At 43.7% G+C, this 23,926-nt stretch overlaps 1 protein-coding gene across 1 annotated transcript; it reads right to left on the reverse strand.

Moving 5' to 3' along the window:
* Window positions 1-10,817: 10,817 nt before the first annotated feature.
* NUP42 (nucleoporin 42) lies at window positions 10,818-22,692 on the reverse strand. Its single transcript, XM_081164780.1, has 7 exons — window positions 22,473-22,692; window positions 16,898-17,087; window positions 15,689-15,783; window positions 14,165-14,241; window positions 12,904-12,990; window positions 11,678-11,762; window positions 10,818-11,548 (listed from the first exon to the last, which is right to left on the reverse strand). Exons 1-7 carry the CDS (start codon window positions 22,582-22,584, stop codon window positions 10,917-10,919), a joined length of 1,278 nt encoding a protein of 425 aa, XP_081020906.1. The 5' UTR covers window positions 22,585-22,692; the 3' UTR covers window positions 10,818-10,916.
* Between the last annotated feature and the right edge of the window lie 1,234 nt (window positions 22,693-23,926).

Genomic DNA, 23,926 nt, shown 5'->3' on the forward strand with positions numbered 1-23,926 from the left:
ACCATGAAGATGGCAAAAGAAACCCGCCACTGGGGTCACATATTATATCACATGTGGTGGGAATGACCTATTGTAGATTCATTCTTGGGTAAAGCCTTTGAGGCGATATTATGGAGCAAAATATAATTGTTTAATGGACTCCAAACTGACTAAATTAGCCATGTTCCAGAAGCTGAATGGCAGTCCAAGAAAGGGGTCTTGTTGTCTGGGCAGCCCAATGTGGGGCTCAAACCCACAACCCTGAGATTAAGAGTCTCATGCTCTGCTGACTGAGCTATCCCATTTCAATTATCTTTATTGCTTCAGTACTGTGGCTTGTGAGCCCAGGACAGCTATTGTGTTGAATTACGTAATGTGTGAGAGTTGTTATAAATGATAAAAAAAGATGCTGTAAGCATTTGGGGGGAAACTTTTATATTGACCAAGTTCTAAATCAAAGCATTAAATTGTGGGCCAGAGCCACTTTGCCGTATCCGTGTTTGTCTGTTAGCTCATGAGTCTAAGCAAGCCCCTGTTGCGTGTCAGTAAAAGTTGTGACACAGTGTCATCACTTTTATCAGAGTGATGCAGAATTCAGGGGTGGCAAACTTGTCTACCTTCTATGCAGCTTTTAAAGGTACAGGAAAGTCTTCATAAGCTAATCAGGATTATTTTGGTGTGGAAATAGGGTTGGAGCTATTTTTGAAAAGGTAGTGCGGTATCATACACTCTGTATGGATGGTAAATCTGGATGCATATTAAAGAGTGGCAGCTCACTGTGACCAACTCCTACACGTAGTTGACTCCACATTAAGAAACCTTTATTCAAGATTTAAAATGGCCTCCATACGACTGCTAGGGGTTCAGTCCTGCCCCACCAAATGTTATGACTGGAAAACACACCAGCCTGTTCTTATAGGCAGGTAGAGGCTACAGCTCCACTTCTCCCAGAGACCTGTAAGCAAACTTCATATCAACATAGTACCGTACTCAGAAGCAGCTCAGACAACAAAAATGTCCATGCATAACTGATTGTTTGTCTGATTACACACAGAGATTTATATCTATATACTTTGAAGACTTGTCATGTGATAAATTCCAGAGTAGTGACTGTGTTAGATTGTTGCCGCAGAAGTCTGCATGTTGTCATATGATATAGCTCAAGCAACTTTGTGAACTGGAAAGTGTTTGTAGGTTTATGTAACTTCCCTTTAGCTCCTTGTCCCTCACCCTTTCTGCCATTCCTACCTGTGTTTCATGTTAAGCAAAATGAAAAATTTAATAGAATGATGAGAACAAATTAATGGCAAAGACCCAAAGAACAATAAAATGAATTCCGTGCGCTCACGGGAAATCTAATCAAAGCACAGCGTCCCACACGCCTCATGGCAAGTCGCTTTCAAAAGTGACAGACATTTCAAAAGCAGTTTGGGCTGTGGCGTGGAGATCGACTGCTCCAAAGAAAAAAAATTGTTAAAAACAAAACAAAACACTGGGAAGCGCAAGCCCTTCCAAAATAAATGTGAGGGAGGTGGTTCATGATCAGCTCGCCCAATATATTTTTATTTACTTCAGAACCGCTTTGGAGAGCTCTAATTTGATTGAGGAAGTTATGCCCTCATACTTAAACCAAGCAGATTAACAGCTGAATCTTCAACACTGGTGATGACTCTGGATCCTCCATCACATTTAAGCTCAGAGGGTGCTGGGTAGGTCACAAGCCACACACTGATCTGTCCTTTAACACGTTGCTGTCATTTCCTGTCCCCCAAGCACCTGCCACCTGAGGTAGCTGCCTCACTGTACCTAATGGCCAATGGGACAAGAACGAAAATGTCTGGTTTTTTCTGTGTGATATTAAACAATACACTCACAATATCATTCCTGTTCTCTCTATTCATTTGTAAACCAAAGAATAGCAAACTAAGTGACTTAGCAGTTTTCTAATCTTGAACATCAAATGTGATATGAAATTGCTAATTACATGGCGGCAATATGTGTAATGAGCTTGGTTACGCTGCTTCTAGTTATTGCAACTGACACAAAGACTATCATTCATTCACTTTTACAAAATGACTGTAAAAGCACCACTGTGGTGTCACAATAACATCTCACTTGTTTCATGCCACTCCATCATGATGACATCTATTTGACCATCTTAGATGGACTCAAATCTTCTGTGCTTTAAATTAGGGCTGTGGTTTGAACATTCATAGTTGATTCCTGAACTGTATTGCTGTAAGCCACCCAGAGTGGCTGTGGAAACCCAGCCAGGTGTATGGGGTATAATAATTTATGTATTATTACAGAGGTACCTCAGGTTACAAACACTTCGGTTTACAGGCTCCACTAACCTGGAAGTAGTACCTCGGGCTAAGAACTTTACCTCAGGATGAGAAAATAAATTGCACGCCATCAGCCTGGCGGCAGCAGGAGGCCCCATTAGCTAAAGTGGTACCTCAGGTTAAGAACAGTTTCAGGTTAAGAACAGACCCCCAGAACGAATTAAGTTTGTAACCAGAGATACCAGTGTACTACTAATAAAAACTAACTGATTTATCAGAAATTTCTAACCTCAATGAGTTGGCATTAGCTGAGAGTTAAGGGCACATTTGTTTATTGGCTTAAGTTATTTTGCTCTGATGCCTTATGTTAGGGAATACAAAATAAAATACTAGAGATGGCTTTTCCTTCTAATAATATGTGCTTTTTTTGTCCATAATGCTGAATATCATCTCATATTTCCATGAAGATCCTGAAATTCTTGTTTCTTCATTACATCCATAGAATTTGCCTATTACCAGTGCCTCACCACTTTCAAATATTGTAAATAAGGCAGGCCCTGCCCTCGGGCTTTCAATCTAAAAAGCACAGCACAAAAGGAAAACAAGGTGCAGAGGGAAGAGGAAAAGAACAAGTTCATCCACCAGCTGAAAATGTAACAGTTTTTCCAGGCTAGATGGAATGCAACAGTTCAGCTAGTCTGAAAGAATGGCTGCCGCTAGGTGACAGTTGAGGTTTCAGTACACACAGGGCATCCCTAAGAACAAAGGATGTTTTCTTGTCACATTGCTTCAAATAAACCTACGCCTTCTAAGTCTGTCATTCTAGAACTGCAGTCTTGAGGGAAATCTTAAAAAGAAAGGAAACCAATGAGCCTTAAACAATCTCCCTGAGTAATCAATCAAAACATTTTGAATCCCTTAATCCCACTATTAATCAGCTAAATGTTGCAGAATTACAGTAAGAAAGTCTAGAAACACTTTGAGTGGCTAGCAGAGAAAGAGATAAATAAATAAAGCAAGTGCGTATATCTGGCAGTAATTTGTTTTTAAGTAGTTAAAACATTTTTAGCCTCCTATTCATCAGAAAGGGGAGGGGAGGGCTCCCAGAGTGGGTTTCAAAAATCAGCAGTAAGACAGGGCCTGCCCTCAGGCTTTCAATCTAAAAGACATGACATAAAAGGAAAAAGGGATTCGGAGGAAGGAGGAAAACAGCAAACTTGGACACGAGGCTAAAGTTACAGTCTTTACAGAGTAGCTGGATTTAAACAGTACATCAGTCCAATGGAATGGCTGCCTATAGCAATGCTGACATACTGTGATTTAATATTCTCAGTTGGCTTTTCCTGCATGAATTCGGGGTTTTAAACGTCATGATTATTTTTGCAATACAAAAAGGAAGAGGGGGTGTTTTTTTAAAATAAAACAAAACAAAAAACTCAGTACTTTCAATACAAGTAAGTAAGCCATCAATTTGAGACTCAAGGTCATGGGTTCAAGCCCCATGTTGGGCGAAAGATCCCTGTACAGCAGGGGGTTGGACTAGATGACCAACTTGTGGTTGGTCCCTTCCAACTCTTCAGAGTCAAATTCTATATCCACTTACCTGGGAGTAAGTGCCATTGAATTCAGCGAGACTTATTTCTGAGTAGACATGTTATATGCTTATGCTGTAGATGTACAGCTCAAAGGGGTGAAAACAGGGAAGGGGAATCGGTGCCCTTCCAGATGTTGTTGGACTCCAAGTCCCATCATCCCCAGCCAGACCCTGCCCACCCTTGAGGTCGAGTGAAGCATGTCTCCCACCCCTCCTGTACCATCGCTTCCATAGTGGGGGGAGGCAGTAGTGGGGGGAGGGCAGAGGAAGGCACATTCCCGTTTTACCTCAGGGATGTTGCAAGATGTAGTCCAAAGATATCCGAAGGCCCACAGATTCCCCTTCTCCTGCCTTTAAAAAAAGGCAGAACAATTTTTGAGGTTTTTTTAAAAACCATGAGGGTAAGGTCATTGGGATTTTTTCTACATCTGAAGCTCATCTGGAAGAAAATGTCACGTGCAGTGGAAAAAAATATGTATTTCCAGGTTGTAAAACAGCTTGCGCAAAAAAACGACGCCACATCAGTGCCTGAATCCAAATGCTCCCTGAGGGTGCAGGAGCACATATGAAGCCCCTCTGTGCACAATGGCGTTCTCACTCACTTTCATGGAAGGGGCAATTGCTCTTATCGCAGGGACCAGGTCAAGAGCATTGAACACACACAACTGTGGATTGAGGAAAAGGTTGTAAACACTAGACTGACAGAGGACTTGAAATAGGGGGCGGGGAAAATATGTGTTGGAAAATTTTTTTAGCCCCTGCTTCTTTTCTTTTTTTAAGGAGGCAGGATTTGACATTTTCCAGTAGACGAGAAAATTGTTGATTCCGTGGGCATTCTTGCTTGTGTGGAGAAAGTTGCAAGAGTTGCTATCTTGAAAAATTAGAGGAAGTACTGTCAGCAGACACGACAGTAGATCAAGGTCCCTCGTGCAATTTTCTGGAGACGTTTCAGCCCATGTCATGCATCTGAGGGCACTTGACAGCAGGCGTTTATAATGTGTACGTACTGTGGCTTTGAAAATAGGACAATTTGATCTTCTTTATCCAGATTATATGCTCTAGGGGTCTAGGCCATGCAGCTTTTGAGAACTACATATTATAACACCCTGGTCTCAAATGAATTATGCCTTTTATTGATCATGCTGCATTGGGCTTCCTCATGTCAGTATCGAATCTACATGAAGTAATAGAGCTGAAATGAACTCCCAGAGTAGTCAGCACAAATAATCTGAACTGTGGTAGGAATTGGGGGGAGCCCAGGTCAGAGCATATGGGGGGCGGGCACCATGCAGAGTTTGGACAACTGGGAGGTGGGCCTGGCCTTCAGTTATACCTGGCAACTATCTTAAATGAAGGGCTTATGGTAATGATTTATTTACTGTTTCCAAGATCAGGGGCAACATGCCTCTAGATACCTTTTGCATACCTGTTGCAACATTTCTCTGATGAAAATATGCATGTCCTATTCAGTAATAAATAAATAAATAATGATATAATAATAATAATAATTTTATTTATTTATATCCCTCCCATCTTTCTGGGTTGCCCCAGCCACGCTGGGCAGCTTCCAACATATATAAAAACATAATAAAACATTAAACATTTTAAAAAGTTTTCTCATACAAGGCTGCCTTTAGACGTCTTCTAAAGATTGCATAGTTACTTTTCTCCTTGGCTTGGGGGTCGCATAACTCCATACCCTCCAACACTCCATAATCAAATTAGAAACCGGGATGGCTTCTGTAAATCCAGAACTGTCCCTGGAAAATAGGGAAACTTGGAGGGTCTGCTGTTGCTGGGGGCCAAGACTGTTGCATCTTGTTGGCCACCCTGGGAAACATGATAGACCAACAGGGCTCTTACATTCTACACTGAAATGTTCTAAGATTTCTGTGGCATGCTTACCCTACATCTTTGTTAAGGCACAGGCATGGTTCAAATTGCATTGGTTTTACTGTATAAGGCACGCGCCTCATTTGACTTCTTCTGCAACCGTTTTCTATAGTGTAGATGCTACATCTACACACCCAAGACTAAATAAAGCAAGAATGAAAAAAGGGCACACGTCCAAGCATAGGACCCATTCTGCATAATCAGAAGCAATCTAATTACCTTGAGCACATGACAGAGCATATGCTGGAACCACATTTCATGTGATCTGCAAGAATAAAGCAAGAGGTTTTGCAGGGATGTGGCTAAAAGGCTGACAGGAAAGCACTGAGTACACAAAGCAACAAGAACACAGACACTAAATCTTCTCTGGCAACCCTTTTTTAAAAGTTTGCTGTAGAGCAAGAATGGGGAACATGCAGCCACCCAAATGTTGATGAATTCCAATTCCAGTTCCCATCAGCCTCGGTCCAACATCATCTGGCGGGTCACAGGTTCTCCATCCCTGCTCCAAAGTAATCACAGTTGTAGGATCAACACCTCTGAAGTTGGTTTATTTTCTTCCCACCCTTTCACCACCAATCAGCTTGTGTAACTGGGATGTGGCAGTTTGCGTGCAATATAAGAGCAATTTGGAAATATGAAAGTTGGAAATTGAATATGGCATATTTCTAAGTTTGGGGCTGATGTCAGAGGTCTAACTGGGCTACCTATTGAGGCCCACGGCCCTGGCCCCGATTTTCTTCTTCCTTGCTGACATTGCCTCTGGTTTGCTTATCTTCCTTCCAGTCAGCAGAGTCTGAAGGGGGCTAGTTCACTGCACAAAAAGTTTCCAACATGGGATTGGGCAAGTACGCTGATTGATGAGGGTTCCCATTCCTTAGTTGAGGAACCTTTGCATGATCAACCAGCACTCTTCAGAATCAGCAATAACCTGTACATGTGATATCACACTAGATGCACTTTCTGGCAGTTTTGTGATGAGCACCTGAACACAGGAAGCTGTCTTACATGGAGGACTCCTCCACAGTTCCACTGGTCCTACCACTTTCCCCTGATGAAACCTGCTGTTTAGCACAGAATTGGAGCAAGAGTCATTCGGGTTTTCTCTGGATTGACTTCTACTCCAATTTAGCACTAAAGAGCACCTCTCTTCCTTGACATTTGTTACTCAGTGAGGCCAGCACAGCTGCTAATATTTTAATCTATCTGGGTTTGTAATGTTCTGCTAGTACAGCTGGGCTTACTCAAAAAGGACCAGGCTATGTTCCTGGAGGTGGGTGATGGTGATGAATGAGACAGGTCCATTCATTGTTCACATTCACTGACCAATTTCGTTCTGGATTGCCTTTTAATAAAGTCTGAAGAATGGAAGGAAATGACGGTAGCAGGTAAGAGAATCCTTGTGACATGTGAGTCAAGGCTTGGGAATGCTAATTAGCCCAGATTAATAAATGCCTTGGGCAGCCTGACCACATGGAACTAAAGTTGTCCTGGCAATGCCATTGTTGGATTTTATTGCCAAGCCTTCTGGAAAGAACTATTTTTATCATACAGATGGGCTAGGCCTGTCAAAGGACATATGCTGGATGAGGCCAATGGCCTACCTAGTCCAGTATCCTGTTCTCAGTGGCCAACCAGTTGCCTACGGGGAGCCTGAAAGCAGGACCTGAGTTCAGCAGCATCAATGGCCTTGCATTTACCCCATCTGTAAGCTTGCCAGCATGGCACTGCCAACGTGCTACAACAGTGCTTAATGCACTTACAGAATCAGCTGCCACCACAAGCTTTGGTATGCCAGCACAAGCACCCCACCCCCCAAGTGTAAGCATTGCTTTGGCAAACTCATAGATCTGGTTGCTGGACTCTAAGAAGCAGATAAGCTTTCTGTTCCACAGTTATTTTGAAAAGCAATAGAGCACTAGAAGTATCTATTGCACACAGCGGGAATACAAGGGAGAATGCACTGTGGAAGGCAAACCTAATTGCTTTTATTGACAATTACTTTATGACCGAACGGAAAGGGGCAATTAGACTCCTCATGTCTGTAGTAAAGCATTCCTTGTAGCGTTTTGGATATCAACATTGAGAGGGGGTATTGATATCTAAATTAATGGCCTGAGTTTATAAATTGCCCTGTGCTTTTATTTCAAGAGGGAACAGCAGCTAAGTAGATCTGCAAAGGATAAAGAGATTAATTAATTACAGTATCGGTCTTTGGGGATTTCCTAAGCTTTTCTGTAAACATGCCTTCAGACAAAAAGGACAGTTTGCTTAAGGCTATGTGGAGTTGGCAAGGAAGGGTGGACTCCTTCAACAAAAGAAGATATAGGCATGCTCTCAAGGCAGCCTAGGGAACCATGAGCTGCATTCTTTTCTGGGCAACCTTCCAGGAACCAGAGGCCAGTGTGGACAGAGCAAGAAATGCTCATGTTCCTTTTGTACAGCAGACAAATTTCTACACACACGTACCTATCAGCCCTTAGATCAGAGCAGGAGAACATTTGGCCCCTTGGACGTTGCTGAATTCCAGCTTCCATCATTTCTGACCATTGGACATGCCAGCTGAGAATGATGGGAGCTGGAGCCCAGCAACATGGGGAGAGCTCTGCGGCTTCCCTAGCCCTGCCTCCCTTAGATGTTCAGGACAGAAGCAGTGTGCCTGCTAAACTTCAAACCATTCTAAATTTGACCTACATTAGTGAAAAATCAATGACTCTCACATTCTGTAATTCAAAGAAAGTAGTGGTCGTAATCACATGAAACTAGTCTCAGACGTGAGGACACATAACAGTTTTTCACCTCATTCCTCCCCACTCCCCCCACCCGCAGTAGTTGAAAGCATAGTACTTCCTGTTATTCAGGGTGCCATACTATGGGGTCATTATGGGACGCGGGTGGCACTGTGGTCTAAACCACTGAGCCTCTTGGGCTTGCCGATTGGAAGGTTGGTGGTTCAAATCCCTGTGACAGGATGAGCTCTTGTTGCTCTGTCCCAGCGCCTGCCAACCCAGCAGTTCAAAAGCACGTCAATGCAAGTAGATAGCCACCACTGCAGCAGGAAGGTAAACGGCATTTCCATGCGCTCTGGCTTCTGTCACAGTGTCCCGTTGTGCCAGAAGCGGTTTAGTCATGTTGGCCACATGACCTGGAAAGCTGTGTGTGGACAAACACCGGCTCTCTCGGCCTGAAAGCGAGATGAGTGCCTCAACCCCATAGTCGCATTTGGACTTAACCGTCCAGGGGTCCTTTACCTATTTACCTTTACTATGGGGTCATGCATTTATATTAAAGGGTCTCTAAACTAGCTGGATAGCTTTCTATTAAATTTTCATTTTCAGTACAAAATTAATGCACAGAAACAAAAGACCTGCTCTCACTCTCTTTTTAAAAAATCATTGGTTTACATAATGTTTTCCCTTCATGCGAAAGTTACTGACCCTTTGCATTATTCACATTCACATGGGCAGGCAAAGCAGGGTGGCTAATTATGTCCACGATTTTGGCAGCTTTTGCACTGCTCAGCTTTTGACACTGGATGAGAAGGTAAGAGGTGGGGCACCATGTGCGAAGCGAAGAAGGGATCCGAAGTTCAAATTGATCTGCTTGACGACTAGCCTCTCGCATGAAGTTCTGAGTGCAAAAGCGATTGTGGGCACAGACAGGAGATGGTGAGGGGCTTAATCTTTACTATTGTCAATGACTAGCAATTCATTTAGTTGTTTTAGATATTTGTAATCCACCCTTCACCAAAAAGGTCCCAAGGTGGCAGGCATTAAAATTAAAACCATCAATAACCACGAGTAAAATTGAAACAAAAATAATTCAGTGTCATAATCAAATTCAGTACTGGTTTCCGTACCAAAATTTACCTGATGAGAAAGTGGTTTTTGTTGTCTGGGGCATCAGAATGATCAAACAAAGGCACACATTGCAGTACGCATAAAATAAAATAAAACTAAAGTATTTGCATGAATCTGGAGTCCTTATACCTCACAGAAAATGAGGGTAAGCCCAACTGCTATCCGGGAGGAAAGCTAGTTTATGCTATTGTTTGCTTCCTGTGTTGTGCTAAAACAGTCACACACAGAGGAAGGCTTTAGTAGACTAGGTGATAAGAGGATATACTCAGAATTACAGTAAGGCAGAGCACTGTGGTAATAACTGGTCCCAGCGCCAAATCACAGCAGATAGATGTGCTCATTTAAATCAACCAATTACAGCTAGAAAAGCTAAGGCTGAGGACTACTGCGGTACTGAAGCTGCTGAGGCCAGATTATAGCAACAGAAGAGCAAGGAGGAGTTGTGGGTTCTATAACTTTGGTATAGCTGGGGAATAGCTGGTGTGTCCAAAAGGTATGATTTGGGGACTTTAAGGTACCGTATTTTTCGCTCTATAAGACGCACATTTTCCCCTCCAAAAATGAAGGGGAAATGTGTGTGCATCTTATGGAGTGAATGCAGGCTCCTTGGCTTCAGCGATAGCAATGCGAAGCCTCAGAAGTGCAGTGGGAGCGCTCCCGCCACACTCCGGAGGCTTTGGGTTGCTTTCACTGAAGCTCTCCTGGCTTCAGCGGAAGGAACCCGAAGCCTCTGGAGCACAGCGGGAACTCCCGCTGCGCTCCAGAGGCTTCGGGTTGCCTTCACTGAAGGTGAAGGCAATGTGGGAGAGGGAGAGCTATGCAGCGCCCCTTCAGCGAAGCAAGAGGAGAAATGGAAGGGGCTCTGTTTCTCCTGCCGCTTCACTGAAGGGGCGCTGCGCAGAGAGGGGGATATTTTTTTCCCCTTGTTCTCCCCCTCTAAAACAAGGTGCGTCCTGTGGTTGGGTGCGTCCTATAGAGCGAAAAATATGGTACCTTTTAGATCATTAGCACAACATTTCATTGCCATAAAGTATGGAAGCCAACTCCACCAAAGAAAAGAGCAGCTTGGGTTTCCTACATTTTCAAGTTCATTGCAAAGCTACACTTTGCTATGCAATACTGTCAAGTTAAATATTCATTCTGGAGCCAACAAGTCAAATAGATCACACATTTCTAGAAACAAATGTAACTTCTCTGAAACAATACGGTGAGCCATAGATGAATTTAACTTCCGAAGGATTAAATCAAAGTGTCTCTGATATTCACACACACCGAAAAAGATAGTAAGAACAACCTCAGGCCACGTTACAGATTTAGAAGTGCTGCTGGTGGTGGCTTGGAAGGGATTTTTCCGAGTGTGAATTTCTTCGCCTTAAATTGCTCCAGTTCTTCAGCAGACAGTTCCGACTCTGGGGTAAATAACTTTGCAGAGGTGGTGCTGGGAGGGGTTGTGGAAGGGGGCAATGTTGCATTACCCCCAAAGAGACTTGCCGGCTGCCCAAACAGTGTGTTCCCCGAATTCAAAGAAGCAGAAGCAGCAGCTGTTCCAAACACCGAAGCAGATGTGGAGTCTGAGGAGCTGGCAGGAAAAGATTTGCCAAATCCGGGATTCAAAGCAGGGGTAATGGCCGCTGTCCCAAACACCGATGCAGGCGCAGTCTCCGGGGAACTTGCTGGAAAAGGTTTGCCAAACCCTGAAAAACCAGAAGCTCCAAAGCCACCTGGAGTGGTTGTAGCCATTTTAAATGAAAAGGAAGATGCTGATGAAGCGGGTTGATCTCCAAAGCTGACGGCATGGGGCGCAGTGGTGGAAGATGCGGTGCCCTGGTTGCTTGTAAGGCTCCCAAACGCAGGTGTGGTTCCAGAGGAGATGCTGCCAAGTTCAGAAGCTGGTTTGAAGGAGAAGGCTTGAGGAGATTTATTATCCACAGGAAAGGCTGCAATTGTCACACAAAGAAAAGCAATAGTTTGCAATAGTAAGGTCAAAGAAACGATAGTAAACCCAGGACTATCGGAACTAAGAATATGCAAACCTCCACCCACCACCAGCCAAAACAAATCCCTACCTGATGATCCAAAAGCCGATGCCTGCTGTCCTCCAAACCCAAATGCAGGTGGTGGCTGACTAGCCGTGTTCTTAAATTCAGATATCTTAAAACAATGAGAAGTAGTTCTACATGTTACAGAAGAAAAAAGGTACTATTGCTTCCAATTCAATATAAAATGCATAGTTAGAAGTGAACAAATATTTGATATAGAATAAGCCAACTTACAGTACCATCACTATGATTTCACTTTATTTGTGGTGCGGATCTACAGCAGGGATGGGGAATCTAAGGTCCTCCAGATGTTGTTGGACAACTCCTCCCACCATCCCCAACTCCTGGCCATACCAGCTGATGCTGAGAGGAGCTGAAGTCCAGCAACACCTGGAAGGCCACAGGTAAATGAACAGATCTCTGTACTGTTTCTGTACTGTCATCAGAGGCAGCCCTATTTACATATAACACACTGCAGTAATCTAATCTGGAGGTGACCAAAGCATAGACAACAGAGGTTAGCCTACTCGTGTCCAGATAGGAGCGCAGCTGGGCTGTCAGCCGAACCTGATGGAAGGCACTCTGTGCTGCTGAGGCCACCTGAGCCTCAAGCAACAGCAGAGGATTCAGAGGTTCCCACAAACTACAAGCCTGCTCCTTCCCTTGATTCCCACAAAGGGGTACCCCCACCCTGGTCAGCCCAGGTCTTGATATATCCCCCAGTCCTGTGATAAATTGAGCCCAGATTTCTCAGTTGGTCAGCCAGCAGGGGTCAGGGTGGAACAGGCTTCCCTCTGCCAGTCCAATGTGCAAAAAGGCCGGCGTCCTCAAGAGGAGGAGGAATTCCAGCTGCTGTATAAGAGTTACCTCCTCCATGGATGGTCTCCGGCTGCTGCTACTTCTGAGAGCAAAGTATCAGTTCTCCAAAACACTCTCTCTCTCTCTCTCTCTCTCTCTCTCTCTCCCACTCTCTCTCTAAAGAACACCTGCCCTCTTAGTAACCTCTTTTTCTTCCTTCTTGAACCCCCTTGGCCACCACCATCTTTCAAGGAAGCAGAGCCAGAAGCTGAACAATGCCAATGAATAATACCCCTTACTCTGGATGTTTATTGTAGAGACAGTATCTTCTATCAACAAATCTGATTTTATTATTGTGAACTGCTTCGCGAAACATGACTGAAAGATTTACAAACGTTGCAAAATAAATCTAAAACTTTAAATGAAGACCTTTTCATTTTCTCTATTACACTCACCAATGCTGCTTTAGTAGATGCATTTATATTCTTCAGCTCAAGCAACCGACTTCTCCACTGGCTTGCTAATTGCTGGACTGAATTGATCTGGAGAAAAAGTGAGATTAGACTGTGTTAGGACCCTGCCAATCAAACCAAGAAGGAATAGAATTTCTGAGCAGCTGCGATTAAAATGTGTTGGCACATTCAGAACCAGAAGGATGTCATTACTACCCCACAATTCAAATGTATATATTTTGGGGGCGGTGGACTTGATTCCAAATCACAGCCATTTACACTAAACAATATTACACCACTAGTAATCACATTCAGCTCTCAACAGTTCAACGCATCATCAGAGATTTACAACCTTTCTTAGATAATGACAGTTTTCTTTCCCAAGCCCCGACAGGAAAATCTTTCATCGCCTACAGAAAGCCACCCAATCTTAAACAAGTCCTCACACACGATAATACAACAACCAGACTTAACATGGACACTGGCACAAGAGCCTGCAATAAATTTAGATGCCAACTTTGCAGCCACATACACCCGGACAACATCATTAGTGGCCCCAATAATATCAAACATACCATCCCAGGCCTATTTAATTGTTCGTCTTCCAACATTATATATGCTATCAAATGCCAACAGTGCCCTTCAGCTCTCTATATTGGACAAACAGGACAAACCTTACGCCAAAGGATAAATGGACATAAATTTGACATCAGGAATCATAAAACAGAGAAACCAATAGGAGAACACTTCAATCTCACAGGACATTCTATGCAAGATCTTAAAGTAGCTGTCTTATTGCAAAAGAATTTTAGAAATACACTTGAAAAAGAAGTTACAACTCATTACCAAACTAAAAACTATGGAGAGACCTGGTCTGAATAGAGATATTGGATTCATGTCCCATTATACATGGTAAAGCTAATTTTCGTCATCTATCCCTTTAAAAATCCCTTGCCTTTCCCTGTGGAACCAACTGCCATCATTAACAGTCATCAAGAGTTATAAGGTTGGAGCAACCTATGCTTCAGAGTATCTGAAGAAGTGTGTATACACACGGAAGCTCATACCTAGAAAGCTTATATTTAGTTGGTCTTTAAAATGCTACTGGAATTATGAAAAAAAAAATGGGGGGGGGAGATTCTTTTAAAGACTGTCTTAAGACAAAAATACTTGATTCTCGTTAAGGGAGTTCTTTTTGGATAATCTTTTAATAATAATTTGTATCTTTCATCTTGTTATTTATTATTACTATGTAGAGACTCACATAATTTTGTACATTGTTGTTTGCTCTGCTATTATAATATTCAAGACGCAACTCTTCTGGCAAGAAGTCTGGAAACCCTGCAGGAAGAGGAACAGTCAAAACCTGGAAAGACAGATAATACTGCTCTTATCCCCAGCTATGAAATCATAGTAAATGCACCCCCCCCAACAATACTCATGTTTGTTGACAAGAGACACTGGCCAAGTATAAAAGCAAATGACAATGGCACCAGAGAATCGATTAATAGCTTCCACCATGCATTGGGATCTTATTTCAAAAGCATGATACTTCAAAAACTCCAGAAGTTACTTCAATACATGGTAAGTAACATATTCTGTGATCTGTGCTACCTTGTACTTTCTTAATTTAGAGCTTATGCCAGCTTGCAAATTAATCATTTATCCATTCAAGACATCGTGTGAAGAAATGCAGTTTCAACTCTACATTTATTCAGGATACAAGCAATGCGTGGTAGGGAGAACTTGTTTAGTCCAGGCATAGGCAAACTTGGCCCTCCAGATATTTTGGGACTACAATTGCCATCATCCCTGGCCACTGGTCCTGTTAGCTAGGGATGATGGGAGTTGTACAATGGTACCTCGGGTTACATAAGCTTCAGGTTACATACGCTTCAGGTTACAGACTCTGCTAACCCAGAAATAGTGCTTCAGGTTAAGAACTTTGCTTCAGGATGAGAACAGAAATTGTGCTCCGGCGGCGCGGCGGCAGCGGGAGGCCCCATTAGTGAAAGTGTTGCTTCAGGTTAAGAACAGTTTCAGGTTAAGTACGGACCTCCGGAACGAATTAAGTACTTAACCCGAGGTACCACTGTAGTCCCAAAACATCTGGAGAGCCGACTTTGCCCGTTGCCTGGTTTAGCCCCTTCTGAGCCTCTCAATTCTCCTTTTCAGGTGCCTTCTACGTCCGTCCTTCCCAAAACTGGGCTCACTTTTCGAGCCTGGCTGAGTGCTGGGAAAGGGGGAAAGGAAACACTGTCCAGGAGCAGTAATATTAGCAATGAAGAATCAGAGACAGCAAAAGACCAAACAGCCCACTGGTAGATTTTTAATCCTTCTCTATTGCCAATGACACATATACTGTACATTCCCCAACTACACACTACTAAAATCATAAAGGAAAAAATGGTTTCAGAACTCTTCTTTCTCTCATGGAGCCTATAGCTACCATAACAGTCAGCAACACATAGAGCTGGGTTAAATAATACAAGGAGGCCAAGTTAGCAAATCACATTATTATAAATTGCCCACCTGGTAAAGTAGTTAGATTCTGGTCTTGCAAAAACTCCCACTTTGGGTTAGTTAAATAAATACTAGAATGAATAGAAATTTTAGAAGCATTGTCCATACCAAAGCCTCATTAAAAAAGAAAGAAAGATAAAAGACAGACACCTTTTGTTCACTTATATAAGCACACTTCGCATTCTTTGGGATCCAATAACAGTATTCAAGTGAGAAATAAACCTAAGCATGTGTGGGTAATTAAGAGGATTAGGAAAGATTCTACCTGATATATTTGGCTTTTCTTTCATAGGTGAATAGGTGGAAAACATCCATTGTCCTGAAGATTCCCAACTCTCCATGTCTTTCATTATAATTTCACTGAATAAATGACATTCAAAAGTCATAAGCCAAATGAAACCGAAGATAGGCAGTGAAGACCTACTTAAAGCTAGATTCAATGTGTTTTTAAAAAATACAGAGCCAAGTCAAAGGTTTACTGTGATAAGACGAAACAGTATGTTTTATAAGTGGCTTGCTACAATACTCTTTTTCAGTTTCTAAAATTCAAAGAAAACAAGTGGAAAGAGTGGGTGCAAGATCAAATATAAACAGGAAGTACTTGAATAAGCAGGGAAAATCACAAGTGAATGAAAAAAAATTGTTAAGTGATTCAGTGTGAGAAATCCACACCTGCATCATTTGGGGGCACAGATGCCAATCCAGTCTGATGCAGATGGCAATGCATATCCCCATCTAGAGCCTCTAGTTTTGCACAACTAAGAAGCAAGAGCTGCATCAGAGCCAATATTAAACCAATCTGAAACATATTTGTACCAAGTCACATTTTTTTAATAGCTGTCAGGACAAAAATTAGCTACACCAATGAAATATTAACATGATTGAAATTATCTGAAAAGAAACAATTCTTCTCTGTTAATAGGATAGGAATCTTAGGCTAGTCTTTCCCCTTTCTCCTTTCCAAATGCAGTTTATGAAGACAGGACCAAGTGTCAGACTCGCATGCTCCTCCCTCCTCCCTCTCCTTGAGTGCCAGCTTTGGCAGTTTGATCTTGTTTAAAGGAAACCAGTTCCCATTACATCTGAAACAGGAAACTCTGGATGAGTGTTAACTAAAGCATCATTAAGCCACGGTCTACCACTTCAGACACAGCAGGATTTGCTTTAAAAAGGATCAAAGTGCCGGAGCCAATAGCATAAGAAATAAGCATGACCAACACTTATTCAGGCTAATTATCCCCAAACTGGCATAATTAGCCAGAACTTTTATGAGCAAAGGCCACTATGAAGAAAATGTCACAGGCAGGCATTCTGCACACAGTTAATTCTTCTTAACTCCTATTTACCTCACTGGGATATTAACAATTGTGTACATGACTGCAGCCATGGGGTTCAGGTTTGTTTTTTAATTAGCCATTCAATAAAATTTATTTAAAGTCTATTAAAACTTGAGAGATAGGAAATTGCTACTTACAGAAGTTTATCTTCCTCATCTACAATGCCACTATTACCAACATTTTCAGTGGCGTTTAATGCAGCATATCTATTCTGTGAAATGCCAGAATCTCTGTTGTGCCAGCTGGTTGACTTGGAAAAACTGGATGTCTGTACAGGGTTACTGTATCTCTGATTATGTCCACTCCATGCTACTCTTCGACCGGAGCCTTCAGTTGGGAAAGAAAGAGATGTGTTAAGTAAGAGTTATGAGAGACACCAGTTTCACTACTCCTGCTGCCTGTTGAATTTTCACCTGTGGCAGCCTGCAGAAAGTCTCAAAATCTAGTATCCTTGTGGGAAATATAAAGACCTTAAATTCCTTTTGGCCAGTAACAACCTTGCTGTTCGGAAAGCTGACCTTAAGTCCCTTATAATAGCCCTGGACACTCACTGCCCGTGGATCCCCCAGGACGGAAATTGGCGGTTAGATGATTGGAAAAAAATTGGACACTTCTTTCAAAATCATCCACAAATTGATGTCAAGGTTTTGCATGCCTGGAGTAACGTCTACAAAGCTATGTCGTGTTTAACTCCTTCAAACATTCTTCTGGCTGCTGCGACAGCTTCTTCGCCCGCCCTCCAGGTACCTGTTTTGCCTGCCTCAAACCTACCTCCTAAACCGCCGGACATTTTCCCTTCGGCTCCTCCTGTCCTCCCTTCCCTGCATTCTCCGCATTCTTCACTTCCTGCACCTCCCGTTACTACTCCTCTCCAAGAATCTTCGCATTCAGCACCCCCCACTCTTCCAACTCCTGCGCCCAAGGCCTCTGGCACCGCTGTTACCATTCCTCTCCAAGAAGAGACTCTTTGTGCCACCGCTCCGTTGCTGCCTTTTGATGCTGATACTCCAAATCTCTTTCCTGTGATTGCTCCTGCACCCCCAGCCCCCGTCATGTTAACCCAAGCTGATGTCCTCGATGGGTTAACGGGAGGAGGCAATTTTCTTACTGCTGCCCAACAGCTAACTCTCCAACCTCAGTATTGGGAGGCCACTACATCTGCTGCCCAAGAGACTTTGGCCTCTGTCCCTGATGACAAGAATGAGCGAAGTGGCCTATTGGGAAGCATCAGACAGGGCCCTGCAAAGCCCTATGGACAATTTGTTGATCGCTTGTACAATACCTTCAAGCGGCAAGTTCAGGACCTGGCAGCACAAGAACTGATTGTTCGCCAGCTTGCGTTTGCTAGTAAGCAAGCACTGCGCTCTCTAATGGCAACATCAAATATAGCCATTGCTGATATGCTTAAAGCCTGCCAGTCAGTGGGCACTGCCAACCACGGCCTGCTAGCCACGGCCTGGTCCTCCGCCGTGTCCCAAAATCCTGCAAAGGCTACAACCTGTTGGATTGACAGTGGCTAAAGAAAAAATCCAGCGGACCTTATCTATTACGTACCTGGGACACAAGCTGCCAGCATCTGCAGCCATTCCAGTCACGCCTCAACTACAGTTCCCTGATCATGTTAAACTGGTGGATTTACAACGAATTCTTGGACAGCTGAATCGGATAAAGAGTTATTTGGACCTGCCCACCTCTACTTTGTCTCCACTATTTTCTGCCCTTAAAGGACATAAGGATCCAGCAGACAAGATCACAATCACCTCTGCAATGGAAGAGGACCTTCCACAGCTGTTCCAGTGTTTCCTGGCACGCTGAAAGGCCATCTTCACCCCTACTGCATTGGCCCCCCTTTTTCTTGGGAAGCCACTTCAACCACCAAACATCATTACAGTTTTGCTGCCTCTTGTTTGGGAAATGAACCTGGCTTTGAAGGATGTCCTCGCTGGACTGGCATCACTTGGATTTTACCCCCCAGATCTCTTCCTTTTTTTCTCCTCCCTCAGGAGTCCTGCCCTATGATGTGTTCCCCTGAGCATGTACAGAGGGCTGTCTTGGAACTATTGTGGACTCTTGGCAAGGGAGGGGTGAGGGGATTTCAGTGTGTTCCAGTTGTTTCATTTTTGTGCTTTGGCATGGTTCCCGGACAGAGAGCGGGTTGCAATGTGGTTCTTTAACAGGGCCTGAGAAGACAATGGGCTCTGTTCTCGACCTTGTTGCAATCTTTTTAGTTACAGCAAGTGGAATATGCTTAGCTAGTGCCTTTTTGCTGCTGAGAAAAATGATTTTAAAAAGCTTCTCAAAGCTTTGAACCTTTTTTTTTTTGGTAATGCTATTCTAGCATTCCAGTAAATACTTCATTTAAGATTAGCAATAATATGAAGGACAATCGTATAAGTTTATCACCTGTGTTTTGTTGCTTGCAGAAATAGTGTCTTATTGTTTTCGTTTTAATCATAATAGCAAAAAATTTTTAGGTCACTATCCATATTGTAATTGGACATATGAGTACATTAATGGATCTTCTTGTTTTCTTAATGTTACAACCATGACTGGTAGGCCAAAGGTCTTAATTAATAATGTCACAACCTACATGACTTATGAACAACAAGCTGCGTATAGAGATTTTTATGTTTGGTTCGACTGGATGAGAAAGAGCAGCAGAACTACATGTTTGCTTCAATCTGATTTATGGTTATTATGTGGCACAAGGGCCTACAAAGAAATCCCCTCTGCCTTTTCTGGTACCTGCACGTTAGGAATAGTAGTACCCTTGGTGTATAAAATAGATAAGCTCCCAGCGGTCCGTTTGCGCAACAGAAGGGAAGTACAATCACCTATTTCTCAATATACAGGGACAACTATTTTTAGGTCTCTTCTGCCTTCTTTAGGTGCAGCCATGAATTACCGTGATTTGCATAAATTGGCAAACTGGACAGAAAATTTGTTCAATTCCACCATTTTGGCTTTAAAAATGATTAACAAAGAAATATCAGAAATAAGAAATGTAGTTCTTCAACATCATTATGCTTTAGATGTGATCCTTGCTTCTAAAGGTGGAATTTGTGCCTTAATTTATTCTCATTGCTGCATGTATATAACTGATCAATCAACCAATATCTCTGCTACTATTGATCATATGGAACAAATGATAGCCCATAATCCTTTGAATCCACCTGAAGGTTTTGATCCATGGGAGTGGTTGTCTTCTTGGTTACCCAATGGAGTATGGTTAAGAAAAGTATTATTGATTGTAATTGCATGTGTTGCTGGATTCGTCGTGGTGTGTTGTTGCATTCAATGCATACCCTCTTTGATTTCCCAATGCACTGCATGGTGGTACCGACCACGGCCCACCACAGGGGTTACAAGAGGAATTTATGTTGCAAAGTGTAGACGCTTAGGCAATGAAGTGTACGATTTGGACTAATGGTCCCTCTTTTCCTCTAATAATATAAATAAGAAAAGGGGACATGTGGGAAAATGATTGCTTGTACATGAGAGCATGAGCAAAGTTCTTATTGTTACAGGGTGATCTCATAGCTAGAAGCATCCTTGGAGCATGAATAGCGCGTGAACAGCTCGTGCTGTCCCATATGATTGGCTAACGTAGCATGGCCTGATCGCTCGCATGGTCTAGTACCAAGGTCTTTATCTGCTGGCTAGAACAAATTGCTTGACTTGTATTTTTTGTATCCTTACTTGGCTTGTATCTTTCTGATTTTCACACAATAAAAGCTGTGCTGCATTAGCCCGAGGAGCTGCCATAGCCCTAGGAGCAGCCATATTTCGGAACCTATCTTGGTGTGAGACTGATTTTTCCCTGGATGCCGAGCTGCAACTCGACATATCCTGGGGGGTGGGGAGGCAAGGCATTGGACCAATCACTACACCTGCTCCAGGGTGACCTGGCACAGAGCAAGGCTACATTATGCCAACTGCTACCTAGCTAAGGTTAGGATTGTCTTGTTAGTCTAGACCAGCCTTTCTCAACTTCTGCCCCCCCCATATGTTTTTGAACTACGACTCCCATCATCCCTGATCACTAGCCATGCTGGCTAGGAATGATGGGAGTTGTAGTCCAAGAACATCCAGGGACCCAAGGTTGTGAAAAGGCTGGTCTAGACGTGCCCTGTTATTTTTATCGGAGGATGGTGGCAGTGGCCGGGGAATGCAAGAGAGCCGCAAACAATATGATCACGGCAACACCACTCTCAGCTCAGCCCACTGGGTCAGCCACACCAGGGAGAGAGAGCGGCATTGGCTGCTTCCCTTCCCTCGCTTCCAAGCCAGCCTTCGCCAACCCAGTGCCCTCCTGATGTTCTGGACTACAGCTCCCATCAGCCCTAGCCAACGCTAGGGTTGCCACCTGTCCAGGATTGTCCCATATTTCAATGTAAAATACTACATATTATATTGATACAGTTTTGTCCTGTATTTTAGGTCTCCTTTCTTTCTCTCAACCCCTCTGCCAAGTTAGGGATCTTCTCCACATGCATGTGTTGGAAAGGTCCTATAGCTAAGCTCTGGGTAGCCATGCACATTTACAAATTTGTGTGTGCGCACGCATGGCAAATTCCAGAGGGCCCATCCTGTTAGGATACCATCAGTGCCAGATTTACGTGTAAGCTAAACAAGCTACAGTGGTACCTCGCAAGACGAATGCCTCGCAAGACGAAAAACGCGCAAGACGAAAGAGTTTTCTGTTTTTTGAGTCGTTCCGCAAGACGAATTTCCCTATGGGCTTGCTTCACAAGACGAAACATCTTGCGAGTTCTTGCGAGTTTGTTTCCTTTCTCTTAAAGCCGCTAAGCCGTTAATAGCCGCTAAGCCGCTAATAGCCATGCTTCGCAAGACGAAAAAAACGCAAGATGAAGAGACACGCGGAACGGATTAATTTCGTCTTGCGAGGCACCACTGTACAACTTACAGCCCCATTCTCTTGGGGCCCCCAAAAAATTTGAAGGGGAAAAAACCTGGATGTACATTTCCAAAATAAAAAATAAAAAACAAACAAAATAAAACCTACATACAGCAGCAGTATTGCATGTTGTGTAGGCTCCTATGACATAAGTAATGTGCCCCACCTGCTTCCTAAAATATCACTGGTTTGCTGTTATTATTTCATGTTATAGCAAGTTTCTAATGACTAGATTATGAGTCTTCATAAATTGTGTTTCTAAAGGAACTTTTGTTATTGCCAAATGCCAATGTGTTTGCATTATTAGGTTTGTTATGAATAAAAAAGCATTTTAAGTTAAAGCTTAATAATTATTTCACTATTAATATACTTAATTGTATTTCAATTCAACAATTACTTTGATAAAATACATATTTTGTTATGTGCAAATGGCTTTAGATACCTATTAGGCCCATAAATTATCATACAGCATATATTCAACACAAAGAACAGCGACAGTTTGTTGTTGACAAAGGACAGCTGGGCATATAAGGGGCCCCATTACCTTCAGGACCTTAGGGCCTCATCAAAACTAAATCCGGCCTTAGATACCATAGAGTGAAACGGATTACTCTGAAGTCACTTCAGCGTGGAATTCGGCCCCCCTCCAACCGCCCCACCCGGCATGTTGCCAGTATAGAAGGGGGCAGCCCTAGCCGGCGTCCATCTGGAGGGCAGCAGGTCGGCCGGCGGGAGGGGACGGAGAAAAGCCGCCGGCGGCGGAGAGGCGGAGCGGGACAGCCTCCCGTTCTTACCCGCGTTGGCTCTGCCGGCGTGTTGGCGCGGGTGCTCGTTCCAGCAGTTGTCGCCGAAGCGGCAGTGGCCCTGCAAGAAGTAGTGGCAGACCTGGCCGGAATTGCGCGCCATGGCGGAGCTTCCCCGGCGGCAGCTCCCGAAAGCAACTCCTCGAAAGCAAGAATATGAAGAACCACCGCCGCCGCCGCTGCTGCCTTACGCACGACTGTAGGCTCTGCTTTCAGGGCTCGTGTTGATGACGCGCGGGCGTCGGCAGCAGCCTTGCTGGGCGAGCGCGAGCCCTCTCCGAGCGGCTCTTTCCTAAGACGTCAGCAGCCCGCTGGCAGTTGGTGGAAACGAAAAACAACAAACCGCTTCGGCGCGCGCAGAGCCGTTGGGAGCGGCCGTTGAGGAGCCGCGGCGAGGATTCGAAGCGCTGTTTCCTCGCTCTTCTGGCGTGACTTTCCAGAGGAGACGACGTGCGGCAGCGCCGTCCTCCTGCCCAGGTCTGCTCAGCAACGGGGGCTGTTGAATTCGGTGGGGGTTTCTTCTCCTACGAGGAAGCGGCGGCGGGTTAAGACCGCAGGCAGCACGGTAGCGCGGCGCTAAGTGATGGCAAAACCCGTCAGCTTTGGTAGAGCCGACGTCGTCAGATGAGCTAAGAGTCTGTGTATGACAGAAATTTGGCAAGCACTATACGTCATAGTGCACTGTCAGCCCCCAAATGCTGCAGGGTTAGCTAGAAAAAACACATGAACAGGTGTCTTTTTGTTTTATTCCTCCACCCTCACCCTTCTCTCTCCTCCTGATGGTGACTTTCCAGGTTCAGGGGACGCTTAAGTCTCTGAATGCTAGTTCCTGGAGAGCAAAAGCACACAAAGGCTATTTGCTTTGTGTGGCAGCTATGGGGTTTTGGAAAGCAATTACTCATAAGTGTAGCCAAGGGGGTTTGGTGCCACCCCCAAATCAAGTAAATCAGTAAAAAATACTAAGTAACGGAGGTTCTGCCCCACTAACTTAAAGCCTGTCACCCCAACATAAATCCTGGCTACGCCCATGGGACTACTTAGGATTCCCGGTGGCTATTGCCTACTAGATGAGCCTTTTATGCCAAGGCAGTAGGGTGGTTCTTATTTCTTTATTATTTCTTTATTAAATTTATATGCCACCCTTCATCCAAAGATCACGTGTGACTAAGTTCACATTAAGAGCCCTGAAGAGTAATATAGAAATAAGACTATACATCAACATTTTGTCATTTTATTTTGACTCTAAATCCAAATAGAGATGCGAGTGTGTCAATGTAGTTCTCTTTCTCTTTTCTTAAAGTTGTACCTTTACTTGCTTTTTCTTCTTTGGAGACTCCAAATGATAGGAACCATTTCCCAGCAGCAATCACTTAACAAATGTCCAAAGAGCAGTGTCTGTTGTTCTAGGTTTAATTTATCAATATCTACCCCTCTACTTCTTAACT

Source organism: Podarcis bocagei (assembly GCF_964188305.1).
Source record: "Podarcis bocagei genome assembly, chromosome: 12".
NCBI classification, from domain to species: Eukaryota; Metazoa; Chordata; class Lepidosauria; order Squamata; family Lacertidae; genus Podarcis; species Podarcis bocagei.